Raw genomic sequence first — 19,284 nt, 5'->3', positions numbered from 1 at the left:
TCCTGAAGCAGTAGAATGCCAAACTTTAGCATTAAACCGAACAGTTGAACAAATCATTGCCATTGTTTGGCAGCAAAGTACATATTTTTCAAAGCTACTACAGTGAGAGGACTCCACTTTTTAAATTTAAATGATCTATGGCAGTCAACATTCCTATACTCAGTAAATCACTGACTGATTCAATGGCATTTAAGTTTTTAAGTCATATACCGCTTAACACAATGATGAACAGCAGACAAGAAGAAGTCACTCCAATCGCTCCTTCTTCAGCTAGTAAAACTATCAATATAATTAAATCTTTCTCTGCATTTTAAATATAGTCCCTAACATCTAGTCTTGCATGGATACATGTAAATTTTTCTAAATCATAATTCTTTTTATGAAGTAGATTGGTTATACACACAGAATGCCTGTTTAGTCAATAACAAATTCTCCCATGAACAATTGCATAGATGCCCAGATGACACTGAGCCATGTAGATAAATCAGACAGACAATCTGGGTTAGAGACAAGAAAAGTAATGCTGTGATCCATACTGGAAAATACACACACTACCATCTAAATAAGACAAGACCAGCTGAAACTGTTAGTCCTTTTCCTATTTCTCCAGAATAGTTTTCCAACAGTTATTATTTATTATGCAGTCAGAGTCGTACAGCAGGAAACAGATTCTTCAGTCCAACCATAATTCCAAACTAAATTACTCTCACCTACCTGCACTTGGCCCATATCCCTCCAAACATTTCTTATTCCTATACTTATCCAAATGTTTCTTTAAATGTCGTAACTGTACCCGCATCTACCACTTCCTCTGTAAGTTAATTCCACACATGAACCACTGTGTTTAAAACAACCCCCCCATGCCTTTTTCAAATCTTTCTCCTCTCACCTTAAAAAACATGCCCCCTAGTTTTGAAATCCTCCAACCTAGGGAAAAGATACCTGCCATTCACTTTATTTACACTGCTCATGATTTTAGAATCCTTCATAAGATCACCCTTCAACCTCCTACACTCCAGTCTCTCTTTCTAACTCAAACCCTCCACTCCCAGCAACTTCTTGGTAAATCTCACCAGAACCTTCTCCAGCTTAACAGTATCCTTCCTATAACAGGGCGACTAGAACTGGATATAATACTCCAAAACAGGCCTCACCAACATGCTGTAAACCTCACCATAACATCCCAACTCCTATACTCAAATGTCTGGGCAATGAAGGCAAACATGTTAAATGCCTTCTTAACCACCCTATCTATATGTGATGCAAACTTCAAAAATCTCACGCAATCTAACCTTACTAATTAGTCCACCATGCAGAATCATGTCAAAGGCTTTACTAAAGTTCAAATAATGTCGACTGCGCTGTCCTCAAGAAACTCAATCAGGTTTGAGAGACATGATCTCTCTCTCGCAAAACCATGCTATCCCTAAGCTTTCTTTGCCTCTCCAAATGTATATAAATCCTTTATTTCAGAATCACTTCCAACAACTTACCCACCACCCAAGCCTGATTCACAGGTCTACAGCTTCTCCTTACATGCCTTCCTAAACAAGGCACACTATTGGTCACTCTTATATCTGGCACATCACCCATAGTTACAGATGGTGCAAATATATCTGCAAGGGTCCCAGCAATTACCTCCCTAACTCTCCATAACATCCTGGGATACACTAGATTAGGTCCTGCAGATTTATCCACTTTTATGTTTTCTAAGATTTCCAGTACTCCCTCTTCTGTTGCGTGAACTGCTTTCAAAACATGAATACTTTTTTCTTAGTTTTCTCTAGCCTCCATTTCTTTTCCCACAGTAAAACTTAACACAAAATATTCATATAATATCTCACCTCTCCTGAGTATCAACACAAGAAAACGTCTTTGATCAGTAAGGGACCCTACTCTCTCTCGCGTTGTTCTCTTGCCCTTAACGTACTTTTAGAATCTCTTTGGATTATCCTTAACCTTATTTGCCAAGGCGATCTCATGTCCCTTATTTGCCTTCCTGATCTCCCCTTTAAGAATGCGCCAACACTCTTCATACAGTTCAAGAGATACTTTTGAACTTGTTGGTTCTTTGAACAAGTATCTACATCTAGTAAGTGATTCTTTTTTAGTCTTGACTTGAACCTTAATATCGTTATTCATCCATGATTCTCCAGTCCTACCAGCTTTACTTTTCACTCTCAAGAAGATGATGATTCTGAACTTGCGTTATCACACATTGAAAGCCTCCCACTTAGGAACAATCTACTCCAATCAACTTTTGAAAATTCTTGTCTCATACTATTAAAATTTGCCAATAAACTTGTTCGTAAGTGGCCACTAAAATGAAGTACCTGATGTATCACTGATAGCAAGGTCAGTGGTACATCAGGTACTTCTCCTTACTTTAGAGGAAAGGAGAAAATGGACTGACGGAAAGTGAAGAATGATGACAGTTCTTCCTTCAAAAAACATCTCCAATTCCAATAAAGAGGTTTCAAGAGGACCAGGGGAAAAAAATGCATAACCACTGGATTTAAGCATTGGAAGTTAAAGTTAACTGTAAGTAACTAAACAGTTAGCTTTTAATCTAACATGTCAGATGGGTTGCCCATTTTAAGGGTCATTACTTGCTTAAAAAAAAGTTCTAATTGAAAACTAATGTTACATCTGTCAATATCTGCAGTATCAAACTCCTTAAAGAAGACAGGATGAGTGGCAGTCTGCATAATTGCTGAACATTCCCAAAGGATAGATTTGCATGCATTCTTTGAACTGCCTTTTTACCCAGTGGATGATGAGACCGTTGCCATAAATAAAACATCTGATGCAAGAACTTCAGAGACATAACTCCATAGTTACAGTTACACCTTTCATACTTTGGCACGTTACAAAAATTCAATAAATATACAATAGTTTTGAGAACTGAGACATTTAAGGGAGCTTTTATGTCAAACTTGATTGTAGCAGTACAGAAAAAAACTAACATCTGCACTACATACTGAAAAACATTCTAAGTCCTGACAGTGAGAAACTACACTAAGAAACAGATTTACTGTGCCTTAATTTAGGATGTGAAAGGAAGTTCAAGTGTGCCGTGCATCAAGTGAGCTGAATAATCTATTTCTGTGACATGTATTCCAGGTAATCCTTTGTAAAAACAGCCTTTTTCTTTTTCTAGTCAAATGTTGAAAGACTTATTGCACATTTCTGGCTTTTATTTTAGATTTGCAGCATTTATTATATTTCTTAGCTTTACAAAGTATTGTGATTCGGCCTCTTTCAACATTCCACTGCCTGGAATCTAAAGCTAAATCATATTAAAAGACTAGCTACAATTTAATTGATGCACTTGCATTACACGGCCCATTAAAATAAATGCTTGTATGGCAATGCTATACGCGATGCCATTTGAATGAAATAAGACTGTCCAGGTCTAAAGGAATATAAAGAAATTGGGGCCAAAAATATGCACATCATTAGGAATAGATTATAGTAAATACAGTCCAGATTCTAACAGAACGTTTCAACAAATTTGCTTTGTTCACTCCTGGGACATTGGCATTGACAGCTGGTCAGCATTAATTGCCTGTCCCTAGTTGCCCTTGAGAAAATGGTAGCAACCTGCGTTCTTGAACCGCTACAATCCATGTCCAGTTGGTAGACCTACATGCCCTTGAGGGGGGAATTCCAGGAGTCTGACGCAGTGACAGCGAAGTCAGGATAATGATTGGAGGGGAATTTGCACTATGTCATGTTCCCAAGTATCTGCTGACCTTGACTCTCTAGATGGAAGTGGTCATGGGTTTGAAAGGTGCTGTCTAAGGATCTTTTGTTGAATCGCTGCAGGGCATCTTGTAGATAGTGGTGGAGGGAGTGGACGCTTGTGGGTATGGTGCCAGGGAGGGCTGAAGTCTGTATAAGCAATGATCTATTGGTACAAATGCTAGACTATTAAACCAGAAACTCAGCTAATATTTTGGGGACCTGGGTTCAAATCCTACCATGCCGCGTAATGGAATTTGGATTCAGTACAGAAACTGGAATTAGGGGTCTAATGATGACCATGAAACCATTGCAGATTGTCGGAAAAACCCATCTGGTTCACTAATATTCTTTAGGGAGGATATCATTGTCTGGGCTAGCCTACAGCAATCTGATGGATTCTAGACTGCCCTTTGGGTAATTAGGGATAGACAATTAATTCTGGCCTCACCAGAGACACCCACGGTCAGTGAGCGAATGTTTTAAAAAAAACTGTCCCATCACTTCTGCTGTCTGTCCTGCCAGTGGAGTAGGCCATGTTCAGGAACGGTAGTGTCTGAGGCATTATCTATAAAGTGTGATTCTGTGATTATGTCAAGCTCTAGATTGACCAGCATGTGAGACAGTTCTCCCAATTTTAGTGGATAGTAGGGAGGTCCTTGCAAGGTAGACAAGGGCTGGTTTTGCAATTGTCGTTTCTGGTGCCTAAGTCAATATCAGATAGTCTATCTGGTTTCATTTCTTAGTTGAGACTGTGTGGCAATTGATAAAATGAGTGGCTCGTCAGGCCATCTCAGAGGCTGTTGAGAGTCAACCATATTGCTGTGGTTCTGCAGACAGACGAGGAAAGGATCAGTCAAAAAACGTGGCACTGGAAAAGAACAGCAAGACAGGCCGTATCCGAGAACAGCAGAATCGATGTTTTGGGCATAAACCTTTCATCAGGAAGGTGAGGGAGAAGGGGGCCGAGAGATAAATAGGAGGATGGAATTAGGGCTAGGGAGAAGATAGTTGGGAAGGTGATATGTGAATGCATGTGTGGAGTAATGGTGATAAGTCAGTGGGGAGGATGGACTGGATGGGTGAGAAGGAGGATTTTCAGGTAGGACAGTTCAAGACGACAGTGCCAGGTTAGAAGGTTGGATCTGAGATGAGGTGGAGAAGGGGAGATTTGTGAACTAGTCAAGTTGATGTTGATGCCATATGGTTGAAGGGTTCCAAGGTGGAAGGTGAGGCATTCTTCCTCAAGTTGTCCGGTGGCTAGGATTTGGCAGTGGCGATGGCTCAAGACTTGTATGTCCTTGGTGGAGTGGGAGAGGGAGTTTAAGAGGTTGGCCATAGGACGATGGGATTGTTTGGTACGTGTGTCCCAGGCAAGGATGGCAGATTTCCTTCCCTGAAGGACATTAGTGAACCACATAGGTTTTTCCGGCAACCAATGATTTCACGATCATCAGTAATTCTTAATTCCAGACTTTTTTTATATATAAGAAATACAAATTCCACCATCTGCTGGATCCTCTGAATGTTAGTTGAATTTCTGGATTAATGGTCCAGCAATATTACCACAATGCAGAACAGTGGCTCAGTGGCTAGCACTGCTGCCTCACAGCACCATGGACTCGGGTTCGATTCCAGTCTTGGGTGACTGTACATGTGGACTTCGCACATTCTCCCCGTCTCATGGATTTCCTCCTGGTGCTCCAATTTCCTCCCACAGTCCAAAGATGTGCAGGTTAGGTGAATTGGCCATGCTAAACTTCCCATAGTGTTCAGTGATATGAAGTCTAGGTGGATTAGTCATGGGAAATGCAGGACTACAGGGAAAGGGTAGAGGGGTGGTTCTATGTGGGATGCTCTTTAGAGCGTCACTGTGGACTCGATGGACCAAATTGCCTGCTTCCACACATAGGAACTCTAGGATTCCATGTAGGGATTCTATGACTAGACCATTTTCTTAAATTATACACAACGAGCGAATGCATGAAATTACCCACTCTTTCCCTTACCAGGTTTCTTCTCAACATAGCATTTCCCAGCCTCTCGGAAAGCCACCGCTGCTCGGAAGTAGGACCTCAGTATTGACCAGCGGAAGACAGCTACTGGGTCAATGCCAATCAGGCTGCTGATGAAAGCGTTCTTACTGCTTTTCAGGAGTGCTACAATGTCGGGACGCATGTGGTCAGTATTCTTTTCTCGAAAATCCTATAACACACATAAAATAAATAATGACTGATGTCATTTTTTTTATTTGCATAACTTATTCTTTATCTGCACTTGTTGTGGGACTGTTTGCAGACGTTTCGTTCTCTTCCTAGGTGACATCCTCAGTGCTGTGGAGCCTCCTGAGGAATACTGCTTTACTATCAGTTGGAATTTATTTGGTTTCATGCCCACTGCTTCCGGTTGCTCATTGCAGTGGTCGGTATATTGGGTCTAGGTCAATGTGTTATTGTTGGGGTATTTTTGTAATAATTAAAAGAACAGAATCAAGAGCACACACTGGATTATCAACATCATGCTCAGAGGGATCAAATTTATGAGAGAGGAGGAAATTAATAATCAATTCCCATTCCTGGACGTGATGGTAGAACGAACACAGAACAGGGAATGCACAAAAGTTGACAGAAAAGCTACACACAGACCAGATTCTGAATTATAACAACCACCACTCAAACACAGAGAAACTGCATTCAGACTCTGTTCAAAACAGCTACGAAACACTGCAGCAGTCCTGACTTGTGAAGAGAAGAAAAGCACCTCTAAAAGGTCTTTGCCAAGAAAGGATATCCCTGCAACTTCATCCACAGATGCCTGGCAGACAGACAATGCGACGAAGACATGCCACAACCCAACACACTAACCACTCTACCTTATATTAAAAAAAGGTCTTGGAACTGACAGCTAGACTCCTCTGACCACTCTGACTTATGACAGCCCATAAACTGACAGCCACATTCAGATAACTCACCAAAACAAAAGACCCAATACCCATCATGTACAGGACAAACATAGTATACAAGATTCCATGCAGAGACTACACGGAACACTATATTGGACAAACAAGCAGTCAACTGGCCATCCACATTCATGAGCACCAACTAGCCACTAAATGCTAGGACCAGCTATCCTTAGTATTTACGCACAGAGATGACAAGGATCACAAATTTGACTGGGACAACACAACAACAATAGGACAAACCAAACAGAGGACAGCCAGAGAATTCCGAGAGGCTTGCCACTCATCCACAGACTTCATCAACAAACACATTGACCAAGGACCCGATACCCAACGTGAGCAAAACTAATGTAGTTTACAAAATACCATGCAAGGACTGCACAAAACACTATATAGGACAAACAGGAAGACAGCTAACAATCCGCATACATGAACATCAACTAGCTACGAAACGACACAACCAGCTATCCCTAGTAGCCACACACGCAGACAACAAGCAACATGAATTCGACTGGGAAAACACTACTATCATAGGGCAAGCCAGACAGAGAACAGCCAGGCAATTCCTAGAGGCATGGCATTCATCCACAAACTCCATCAACAAACACATCGACCTGGACCCAATATACCAACCACTACAGCGGACACCTGAAACTGACACACGGAAGCGGCAAGGACAGACCACTATAAATACCGGAAGAAACATCAAAGAAGCGCTTCGCAGGAGCTCCAAAGCTCCAAATGCAACTTTTGTGCATTCCCTGTTCTGTGTTCGTTCTACCATCACGTCCAGGAATGGGAATTGATTATTAATTTCCTCCTCTCTCATAAATTTGATCCCTCTGAGCATGATGTTGATAATCCAGTGTGTGCTCTTGATTCTGTTCTTTTAATTATTACAAAAATACCCCAACAATAAACACTTCAACCTAGACCCAATATACCGACCACTGCCTAGCCAGGGGACGAAACGTTGGCAACAAAAATTTCCAGCTCGGCGAACAGAACCACAACAACATTGACCAAGACCCAATATACTGACCACTGCAATGAACAACCAGAACCGGCAACCGGAAACAGCGGGAACGAAATAAATTCCAACCAACACATTACATCAGTGTTTTACAGGAGGCTCCACAGCACTGAGGGTGTCACCTGGAAAGAGGACGAAACCTCCGCAAACCAAATTCCCATCTCAGTGAACATACCCACAACAACTGGGTGGCTCAGTGACTAGCATTGCTGCCTCACAGCTCCAGAGACCTGGGTTCGATTCCAGCTTCAGGCCACTGTCTGTGTGGAGTTTGCATATTCTCCCTGTGGCTGCGTGGGTTCCCGCCAGTTGCTCCGGTTTCACGTCACAGTCCAAAGATATGCAGGCTAGGTCGATTGGCCATGCTAAATTGACCACAATGTGTAGGCTAGGTGGGTTAGCCATGGAGAACACAGAGGTGGGTGTGGGTGAGATGCTGTTCTGTTGGTCAGTGTGGACATGATGGACCAAATGCCACACTATAGGCATTCTATGAAACTGCAACCGGCACCCAAGCTAGAAATCTTTCCACAAAACTTGAACTATTCTTTTCTCAGTGAAGGTAATTTCCACTACTTCCATCACCCTTCTCCCCATTGACTGAGAGAAACCAACTCATTTGGATATACAACTCCACAGGGACATCCTCCAATTTCCTATTTTTTTTAGAAAGAGGACACCACCATCATTCAATTATATTTTCAATTGATGCCCAGACTCAATAGCTTTTTGGGAAAGGAGAAATTTCCACTACTTTACAAGTGATGCCCCATGAAATCACTCTGAATGGTCTAACTTTAACTTTTAAACGTTATAACCCATGATGTACAAGAAGAAATAAATGTATTCCCATTAACAGCAACAATTCCACAGTACCCATCAAAACCATTAATCATCTTGAACACATCAATTTGATATGCCTTTAATCATCTATAGTAAAGGGATGCAAGCATAGATCATCAGTACAATCTGTCCTCACAATTTAATCCCTTTAGCCCCTATATCGTTCTGGTGAATGTATGCTTCCACTGATCCAAAGCCATCATATACTTTTGGAGGTGTGGTGTCCAGAGCAGAGGGTTAACTTCAGAAGATCTCTAGCCAGAAAGTATTAATTTATCATAGACAGTATGATAAAGCACTACATCATGGAAAGCATGACATGAAGTTTGACTGATACTATATCAAGACATAATATCAAGACTTAAGTCTCAATAAGTGCAACTGGATTATGATCAGGAGCTGCAATGTGCTTATTTGTCTCTCCTTAATCATGGGGAATCACAGCTTTCCAGCTGATATTTGTCAACTCAATACAGACTGGGGACTGAATCATGACTTCTCCCTGACTAAGATGCTAGAAGTCGGAATTGAGAGATGTGAAGCTGGAAGAGCTCAAAACGCCTTAAGATGCTGTCTGACCTGCTGTGTTCTTCTAGCTTCACATCTATCAATCATGACTTTTCCCTGCTCTGGATGTTAGATGCACTGCATAAAGTACATTCTTTGGCTCAAGCACTCCACTGTTCAGAAGGTCGATACCCCCTCCAATTTCTATTCAGTACTCTTCTAGAGCAATGGATGACAATTATTTACACAGTACAGACCTTCATTTGGTACTTGACTTTCCCTGCATAGTGCTTTACTATAAAAGCTTGCTCCATCACCGCTGGGAACTCGATATAATTGTTCCCTTCATACTGCCGCTTGAATTTGTCCAACAGCGTCTGATTTGTTGCCTGTGGAAAACTGAATTGAAAGGAAAATAATTACATATAAAACCTCAGCTGAGTGATTCTCATCTGCACAGAACCATCAGGGATCTAGTTAACCTAGTGGTTCCACAGCTTTCACGAACCATCCCCTTTTTACTGAAGATGGCACTTTGTTGGACAGGCTTCACCTTTGGCTTGTACTAAGTTAACCGATCTCATCTGGAGTGGGACTATATTCAGGAATAGTACCCCTAGATTATAAAGGGAAAAGGAATGGGTTTCAAAAAAGTAAAAACTAATTTAATGGTCTAACTCAGTTGGCAGCACTCAAATAGAATTAGGTCACAAATCAAAACCCCCACTCCAGGACTGGATCACCTAACTGACATTGCTAGAATGACTATGATAGCAAGAAATGATCTTGGATAATGATGATGTAGAACCAATATGAGTGGCATACGACTATACTAGTGGGAGTAGTCTAAAGAGGTGCCCATCAGGACAGTTTTCTGGGTCAATATGTCATGGATCCAACCAGGGATCACGCGATTTTGGCTCTGGCAACGTATAATGAGGTAGGTTTAATAAGTAAGCAACTCCCTAGAGAAAAGTGACCACAGCACAGCGAAATTTAACATTTAGTTTGAGAGCGAGAAACTTGGGTTGAAAATACCTGTACTAAACATGAACATGTGGAGACTGTTTAAGGAACAGTTGTTGCAGGTGATGAATAAATATGTCCCTCTGAGACAGGCAAGAAGTGGTAAGATAAAGGAACCTAGGATGACGAGAGCGGTGGAGCTTCTCGTCAAAAGGAAGAAGATAGCTTATATAAGGTAGAGGGAGCTAGGGTCAAGCTCAGCTCTACAGGATTACAGGCAGGTGAGGAAGGAGCTTAAAAATGGTCTGAGGAGAGCCAGGAGGAGGCACGAGAAAGGTTTGACAGAACGGATTAGGGAGAACACAAAGGCATTTTACACTTATGTGAGGAATAAGAGAATGGTCAAAGAAAGAGTAGGGCCGATCAGGGATAGCATAGGGAATTTGTGTGTGGAGTCTGAGGATGTAGGGGAATCCCTAAATGAGTTTTTTGCTTCTTTACAAAAGAAACGAACTTTGTAGTGAATGAAACCTTTGAAGAGCAGGTGTGTATGCTGAAATGGATAGAGATAGAGGAAGCTGATGTGCTGAAAATTTTGTCAAACATTAAGATTGACAAGTCGCCAGGCCCAGACAGATTTGTCCTCGGCTGATTTGAGAAACGAGAAATGCAATTGCTTCGCCACTTGTGAAGATCTTTTCATTCTCGCTCTCCACTGGAGCCGTACCTGAGGACTGGAGAGAGGCAAATGTAATTCCTCTCTTCAAGAAAGGAAATAGGGAAATCCCCGGCAATTACAGACCAGTAAGTCTCACGTCTGTCGTCTGCAAGGTGCTAGGAAGGATTCTGAGGGATAGGATTTATGACCATCTGGAAGAGCATGGCTTGATTAAATGCAGTCAGCATGGCTTTGTGAGGGGCAGGTCATGTCTCACAAACCTTATCGAGTTCTTTGAGGATGTGCCTCAAAAAGATGATGAGGGTCGAGCTGTGGATGTGGTGTATATGGACTTCAGCAAGGCATTTGATAAGGTTGCCATGGTAGGCTCATTCAGGTCAGGAGGAATGGGATTCAGGGGAACATAGCTGTCTGGATACAGAATTGGTTGGCCAACAGAAGACAGCGAGTGGTAGTAGAAGGAAAATATTCTGCCTGGAAGTCAGTGGTGTTCCACAGGGCTCTGTCCTTGGGCCTCTATTGTCTGTAATTTTTATTAATGACTTGGATGAGGGGATTGAAGGATGGGTCGGCAGGTTTGCAGACGACACAAAGGTTGGAGGTGTCGTTGACAGTACAGAGGGCTGTTGTAGGCTGCAGCGGGACATTGACAGGATGCAGAGATGGGCTGAGAGGTGGCAGATGGAATTCAACCTGGATAAATGCGAGGTGATGCATTTTGGAAGGTCGAATTTGAAAGCTGAGTACAGGATTAAGAATAGGATTCTTGGCAGTGTGGAGGAACAGAGGGATCTTGGGGTGCAGGTACATAGATCCCTTGAAATGGCCACCCAAGTGGACAGGGTTGTTAAGAAAGCATATGGTGTTTTGGCTTTCATTAACAGGAGGATTGAATTTAAGAGTCGTGAGATCTTGTTGCAGCTCTACAAAACTTTGGTTAGACTGCACTTAGAATACTGCGTCCAGTTCTGGTCGCCCTATTATAAGAAAGATGTGGATGCTTTGGAGAGGGTTCAAGGAGGTTTACCAGGATGCTGCCTGGACTGGAGGGCTTATCTTATGAGGAGAGGTTGACTGAGCTAGGACTTTTTTCATTGGAGAAAAGGAGGAGAAGAGGGGACCTAATTGAGGAATACAAGATAATGAGAGGCATAGATAGAGTCGATAGCCAGAGACTATTTCCCAGGGCAGAAATGACTAACACGAGGGGTCATAGTTTTAAGCTAGTTGGAGGAAAGTATAGAGGGGATGTCAGAGGCGGGTTCTTTACACAGAGTTGTGAGAGCATGGGATGCATTGCCAGCAGTTATAGAGGCAGGGTCATTGGGGACATTTAAGAGACTCCTGGACGTGCATACGGTCACAGAAATTTGAGGCTGCATACATGAGGATCAGTGGTCGGCACAACATCATGGGCTGAAGGGCCTGTTCTGTACTGTACTGTTCTATGTTCTAAACAAAGGGTAATTTCACAGGGATGAGGTCTGAGTTGCCTTGAGTGTAGTATAATAGAAAAGATGATTGAGGAACAAAGGCAGATATTTCAGAAATCATTTCATGACTCAGTGTAAATATAGCCCAGTGAGGAAGACAGGATTCTAGGAAAGGGGTTTCTAGGAAGGGAATAAACCAACTTTGATCAACTAAGGACATTAAAGACAGCTTCAAACTTAAAGAAAAAAAAACATACAATGTGACAAACATTATTGGTAAACCAAAAGATTAGGAAAGGTTTAAAAGCAAAAGATGACCAAAAAAAATGAAGGATAAAATACTAGCAAACCAAGATAAAAATGGACAGTAGGAGCTTCTTTAAATACATGAAAAGGAAATGAGGGGCCAAAGTGTACAAAGGCCACCTAGGAGAACAAGGCTGTGGAAATAACAATGGAGAAATGGGAAATAAATAGGATAAGTACCCTAAAGGATGCAGTAGCAGACCATTTAGAAATATATAATAAAATCAAGATGACTCTGCATGGCTTCATGATGGGGCAATCACACATGACAAGTTTACTAGAATTCTTTGAGGAAGCAAAGAGCAAGATAGATGAAGAAGAACCAATGGACATAACATATTTAGATTTTCAAAAGGTCTTCCACAAGGTACCACATATAAATCTATTTCATAAGAGCCAGTGGTGTTGGAAGTTGTATATTAGCATGGATAAAGCATTTGTTAACTAATAGAGGATAGAGTTGAGATAATAGGACGCATTTTCAGCATAGCAAAATGTAACTTATGGGGTCCAACAGGGATCACTGCCCGATGCACAATTATTTATAATACATATATTAATGCCTTGGGTGAGGGTTTAATACGCTATTGCTAAGCTTGTCAATGATGACATGAAAATGGATGAGAAGGCAAATGATAGGGACAATACAAAGAATCTCGTGGGATATAAATAGGTTGCATGAGTGGACAACAATTTGGCAGAAACGACACAATGTGGGAAAACATGAGGTTATATATAGGAAGAATAGAAGAGCTGAATATTACTTAAATGGGAACAAGTGCACAACAGAGAGATTTGAGGTCTACATGCATAAAACACAAAGTTAGAATAAAAGTTCAGTAGGTAAGAGGGAAGGCAATTGAAACATTGGCCTTTATTTCAAAGGGAATGGAGTATAAAAATATGGTAGTCTTGCTAAAATTATACAAGGCAATAACTAGACCACAATCCAGAGATGATTCATTACATTGATCCCAGGTATGGAGGAATTCTTTTATGAGGACAGGTTGAGTAGATTAGGCTTAAAAGAATGGGAGCTGACTTTATTGAAATATATGATTCTTATGACAGAATAGATTCCTAGGTTGTTTCCCTTTCTGGCAGAATCTAGGACTGTGAGCATAATTTCAGAGTAAGAGGGTGTCAATTTAATATAGAAATGAGGTGTATTATAGTTAATTTGTGGAATTTTTCATTGTACAGAACTGTCATGGCTAGGTTATTAAGCATACTTAAGGCCAAGATGGACAGATTTTTAATCAGTAAGGGAAAAAGGCAAGAACATGAAGTTGAGAATTATCAGATCAGTTATGATCTCATTGAATGGCAGAGCACTTGAAGGGCCAAATGGCCTACTTCTGTTGCTACATCCATTTGTTTATGGTCTTACTCAGATTTGGTAATTCCTTCCATGACATTAAGTAACATTGGCAAGAAAGACTCAATGGGCCAAATGGCTTCTTCTGTAATTTATGATTAAATCAATTTTATTTGTGGGAAATGGCTGTGCATGAATCAGATGCCACATTTGTCATATTAAAGTATTATTGTTTTCAAATAAGTAATTGATTAATTGTGAAGACCTTTCAAACACTGAGATATGGTAAGGTATACGGATGACACTTCCTTTAAAAGCACCAGATTCGTTACCAGAACAGAAAATGTTCGTGAGAATTTTGAGCTTGAATGGAAGGCTCTCAACTATACCTTTAACCTATATTTATGTTTCTAGGTGCTCTCTCTCAGAATTTCAGCAATTCTACATTTTTGTAATTTTCTGAAGTAATGATATTTTTCGTAAGATAACCAAGTCTGGAAGATATTCTAGCAGTGTTGGTTGTCCCAAGGGTTGAGTTTATTGTTCATTGACAATCTAGGTCACAGCCAAATCATATTGGTCTCAGTCATGAGGTTTCATACTTAAGTAACATGATCCAGGATCTTACAGCAATCTCAAACCAATCGCTCACCATCTCCTGTACAGGGACACTGGTGATAACAGTCATAACCCTCTCCACTTGAACATCTATTTGATCCTGTGGGCCAAATGAATGAGGGGTCCATCTTGGAGCCGGCAAATGCTACCAACCAGCCATACAGATATACATTATTTACAGCTATTATAGATTATGTTACTGCTATGCAAATTCAATTTTGTTTTCATCAGGGATTACATGTCAATCATATTCTGGTTCCAATTTGTGCTTGATTTACACAAAATAAAATAAAACATCAGATTAAATTGCACTGCACTGACCAGGCTATCCTATTTGATACTCTATGTGAATAAGAAGCTGTGATTATCAGGTTACAAGCAAATTACTGCGGATGCTGGAATCTGAAACCAAAAAAGAGAAAATGCTGGAAAATCTCAGCAAGTCTGGCAGCATCTGTAAGGAGAGAAAAGAGCTGACATTTCGAGTCTAACTGACACTTTGTCAAAGCTCCTAATAACAGGTAGCAGTGAGAGCCTCAATCTTTGCAAATATCCATCATGGATATCAGAAAAATGATTGTTTATTGGACAGATTCAAAAACAACCAAAATGATTTATCCAAACTATTGACAACATCCCTTTGCCCCCATACATCTAAGTCTTATTTATTTCCAACCATATTACCCAGGATTAGCTAGTTATTGATACCAATATAGCAACGAAAACAAAATGAAATGTAAGCTAATTCTCATCCTGCATTACAATCTTCTGGCTGCTTTTATGTCAAATCAGTTTTAATTTAAATGCTAGGACAACAGTTCATTGCACTCATATCTACTATGTCCAATTCCCTTATCCTGAAAGTGGCCTCAAATGACTCTTCTTCCATACCATGTAATGGATGCTCCTCAATCATCAGGAATTGATCTATGGCTAATGGTATTCTTATGCACTAGTATTCACCTTAGCGCTGCACAATGATCCTTTTAAATGCAACCTAAGCTTGGAGAGAATAATCTGTGATCTGTGCAGAGTAACTTTTATGATTCATATGGACAAACTAGTGAAATTTCAAATATTCCAACGCACCAATTAAGACCACTGAAATTCCAGGGTCAACACTGTACAAGAAGAATTACATGTTAAAAATGGACAATGTCAAATAGAAAGTGAGGACTGCAGATGTTGGGCAGTCAGAGTCGAGAAGAATTGAGAAAGCCTGTGCTGACACCTCCCCCACACCTCTGTCCAAGGGCCCAAAGGATCTTTTCACATCTGACAGCTTTTCCTGCACACCCCCCCACCTCATTTATTGTGTCCGTTGCTCTCAATGTGGTCTCCTCTACATCGAGGAGACAGGACGCCAAATCGCGGAGCATTTCTGGGAACATCTCTGGGACACATACCAAACAGCCCCACTGTCCTGTGACTGAACACTTCAACTCCACCCCCTCCCACCAATTCCACCAAGGACATGCAAGTCCTGGGCCTCTCCCATGGCCAAAATCAAGCCACCCAACAACTGGAAGAAGAACGCCTCATCTTCTGCCTCGGGACCCTTCGACCACATGGCATCAACGTTGACTTCACTAGTTTCCAATTCTGACCTCCCCCACCTCATCCCAGATCCAACCCAGCATCATCCTCTTGATCCCACTTGTCAATCTTCCTTCCCACCTATCCGCTCCACCCTCCGCACCAACCTATCACAAATCACCCCTCACCTGCATCCACCTATCGCTTTCCCAGCTACCTGCCCCCCCCGCCCAGTTCCACCCTCATCCTCCTATTTATCTCTAAGCTCCCTTCTCCACCACCCCACCCCACCTTCCAGATTAAGGGTTTATGCCCGAAATGTCAATTTTACTGGTCCTCGGATGCTGCCTGACCTGCTGTGCTTATCCATATTTTAAAATGTCAAATAGAAAGTTGTTTTAAAAAACATTCACCAGATCATGATGCTTGTAATCAGTTTGGTACAAGAAGTAAAAGAAACAATAATTCTGGTAGGCTTAAACTAAAATAATTATATGTTAATTAACTCGCCTCACAGAGAATTATATTAAAGTCACTTAATAACAAACATGTATAACTTAGCTGTGTGCCAATTGTGAAGGAAAATTAGTACATTAAAAGATTCACAAAGTCAGGAACAGCACTGAAATTAACCTACACAGTTAAGAAAAACACTTTGCATTTGAGGCAGCCACAGTCATTATTTAAAAGCTGAGGAATAACCTTTTAGGAGTGAAATCAGGAGAAATATCTTCATCCACAGGACAGTGAACCCATGGAATTCACTACCAAAGGACAAGGTAGATATAGCTCTTCTGGCTAAAGGTGCTAAGGGATATGGGGCAGAGCATGGGATTATGCTATTGAGCTCAATGATCAGCCATGATCATATTGAATGGTGGAGCAGGCTTGAGGAGTTGAATGGCCCACTCCTGCTCCTACCTTCTATGTTTCTATTCCAATGATGGAACAGTCTACTTTCTGTTCAAAAACCCACTGCCAGCCTCCAGACTATTTGGCTGTTGGTCCATTTCTAGTCTTCTTGATGCTATTATCAGGAAGTAATTGTAAGGTATTCCAACTAAGGGTCTGAGTAGCATCAAAAGTTAGAACAATAAAAGGTTTAATCGCTGAGTTCTTAAGATTATGGGCTTGAAACTGTTTCAACATATTAGACGTCAACCATTAAAAGGTCATGCTTGAAATCACAGTCAGGTATAGTGCACAAACAAAACTCTCCTAAATTATTTGCTTTACTGTTTTAGCAGACACATTAACCAGTTAATTTAAACAAGTGACCATCCCCCTTTATATGATGAACATAGGAATTTGATACTGTTCTACCCATACTTCAAACTCACTCACTATTGACTATAGTGCATTACAACAGGTTATTCTGAATACTCACTTGCACTCCTCATCCAATAGGTGCAGTAAGCCTGTGGGTTTCTTGCTGATGAGATTAATGCAGCCACTGTTGTCTGTATAATCTATATTGTGCCAACTGATACCTTCTGACCTGTACTCCTCCTGTAGGGCAAAAATTTAAGGTTAAAGAAAGCACAAAATCAGCAATATAAACGAAACTACAAGGAGCTTACTGATCTAGCAAAATACAGGTAAGGAATAGATCTACATATTTCTTGCCCTCTTTTCCTTGGACCTTTCTATTATGTATTTAGAATCGTACAAATTACCCAGACAGAAAAAGGCCGCTCAGCTCATCGAATCTGTGCTGGTCAAAAACAACCACCTAACTATTCTAAACCCATTTTCTGGCACTTGGCCCACAGCCTTGTATGCCTTAGCATCAGGAGTGCACATCCAAATACATGGCAAGTGCTGCTCTTAAAAGATTTCAGATTCCCACCACCATCTGGTTTAAAAAAAAACTTGCCTCACATCCCTTCTAAACCTCCTGCCCCTTACCTTAAATCCAAACCCCTGGATCAAAGTCAAAAGTTGTTTCCTGTCTGCCCTGTCTATATCCATTATAAATTTTATACATCTCAATCATGTTCCCCCTCAGTCTCCTCTGCTCCATGTAAACAACTCCAGCCTATCCAATCTCTCTTCGCAATATTTCTGGTGGAGGTTGACATGAATTGATACCCAGACTTTGTCACGGAATCCAGACATTTGATGTTAACACAAATGTTAATTTCCTGCCAGTCCAAATGCAGAGAATATGCATTAGGGCGGCACGGTGGTACAGTGGGCGGCACGGTGGTACAGTGGTTAGCACTGTTGCCTCACAGCGCCTGAGACCTGGGTTCAATTCCCGACTCAGGCGACTGTGCGGAGTTTGCACTTTCTCTCCGTGAGTGGGTTTCCTCCGGGTGCTCCGGTTTCCTCCCACAGTCCAAAGATGTGCGAGTCAGGTGAATTGGCCATGCTAAATTGCCCGTAGTGTTAGGTAAGGGGTAAATGTAGAGGTATGGGTGGGTTGTGCTTCAGCGGGTCGGTGTGGACTTGTTGGGCCGAAGGGCCTGTTTCCACACTGTAAGTAATCTAATCTAAACTTCTCAGAGAAAAGTCTAGTATCAAGGTTACTAGAAAAGCCCATTACCTGGCTCATCTGTATGCAACTTAGCAAAATGATTCAATACTAATACCAGTGTTAGTGTGGTCAGAGAAGTCTCTCTCCTCCTTTCCCAAAGACTGATTATGATATATTGTTTGATGAGCTGCCAATCCACTCCTCAGCATATGCTGCTTCATTTTCAGGTCAGCGTTTCAGCACCAGGGACCTTGGTTCAAATCCACCCTCAAGTGACTGCCTGTATGAAGTTTACATATTCTCCCAGTATCTGCATGGGTTTCCTATGGGTGCTCCAGTTTCCTCCCACAGTCCAACAATGTGCAGGTTAGGTGGACCAGACACATTAAATGCCTATAGTATCCAGGAATGTGCAGGGTGGATGGATTAGCCATGGGAAATGCAGGATTACAGGAATAGGGTAGGGAGATGTGTCTGGGTGGCATGCTCTTTGGAGGTCGGTGTGGACTCGATGGCTGAATGTCCTGCTTCATAGAATTCTATGATTCTAACACTACTTTTGAAGTATTGTCTTTTTGTTTCAAAGGATAAATCAATTAGCGTATTATTTACAGCCCTGGCTCAACTAATTTTGCAGCACTCTCAAACCACAGTCAGTAACTTTCAGGTTCAAATCACTAATTAAGCTAAACGTGTCCCAGCTGTTTTTTTGCATAGGTCAAGGAAACAAAACACTATGCACAATGAGTTCTCAAAAGTTTTGACATTTGCCCAATTAATACCTCAGATAGTTGAATCAGTAATCTCATTGCTGTGTGTTGCTTCTGTTAAGACCATGCCAGACCCCCTCAGAACATTTCAAG

General features: G+C 41.3%; 1 protein-coding gene across 5 annotated transcripts in view; it reads right to left on the bottom strand.

The window, feature by feature from the left end:
- Nucleotides 1–19,284, bottom strand: part of myo9aa (myosin IXAa) — a 328,643-nt gene that overhangs the window by 115,327 nt on the left and 194,032 nt on the right. For all 5 annotated transcript variants that reach the window (XM_060853931.1, XM_060853935.1, XM_060853933.1 and 2 more), the window contains 3 exons: nucleotides 17,330–17,451; nucleotides 9,344–9,485; nucleotides 5,754–5,949 (listed from right to left, as the gene is read on the bottom strand). In XM_060853931.1, coding sequence (XP_060709914.1) covers nucleotides 5,754–5,949; nucleotides 9,344–9,485; nucleotides 17,330–17,451 — 460 coding nt within the window. The remainder of the gene's footprint in view (nucleotides 1–5,753; nucleotides 5,950–9,343; nucleotides 9,486–17,329; nucleotides 17,452–19,284) is intronic.

This window comes from Hemiscyllium ocellatum, chromosome 42 (assembly GCF_020745735.1).
Source record: "Hemiscyllium ocellatum isolate sHemOce1 chromosome 42, sHemOce1.pat.X.cur, whole genome shotgun sequence".
In the NCBI taxonomy this organism is placed as follows: domain Eukaryota; kingdom Metazoa; phylum Chordata; class Chondrichthyes; order Orectolobiformes; family Hemiscylliidae; genus Hemiscyllium; species Hemiscyllium ocellatum.
This window is presented reverse-complemented; position numbering and strand designations above follow the sequence as displayed.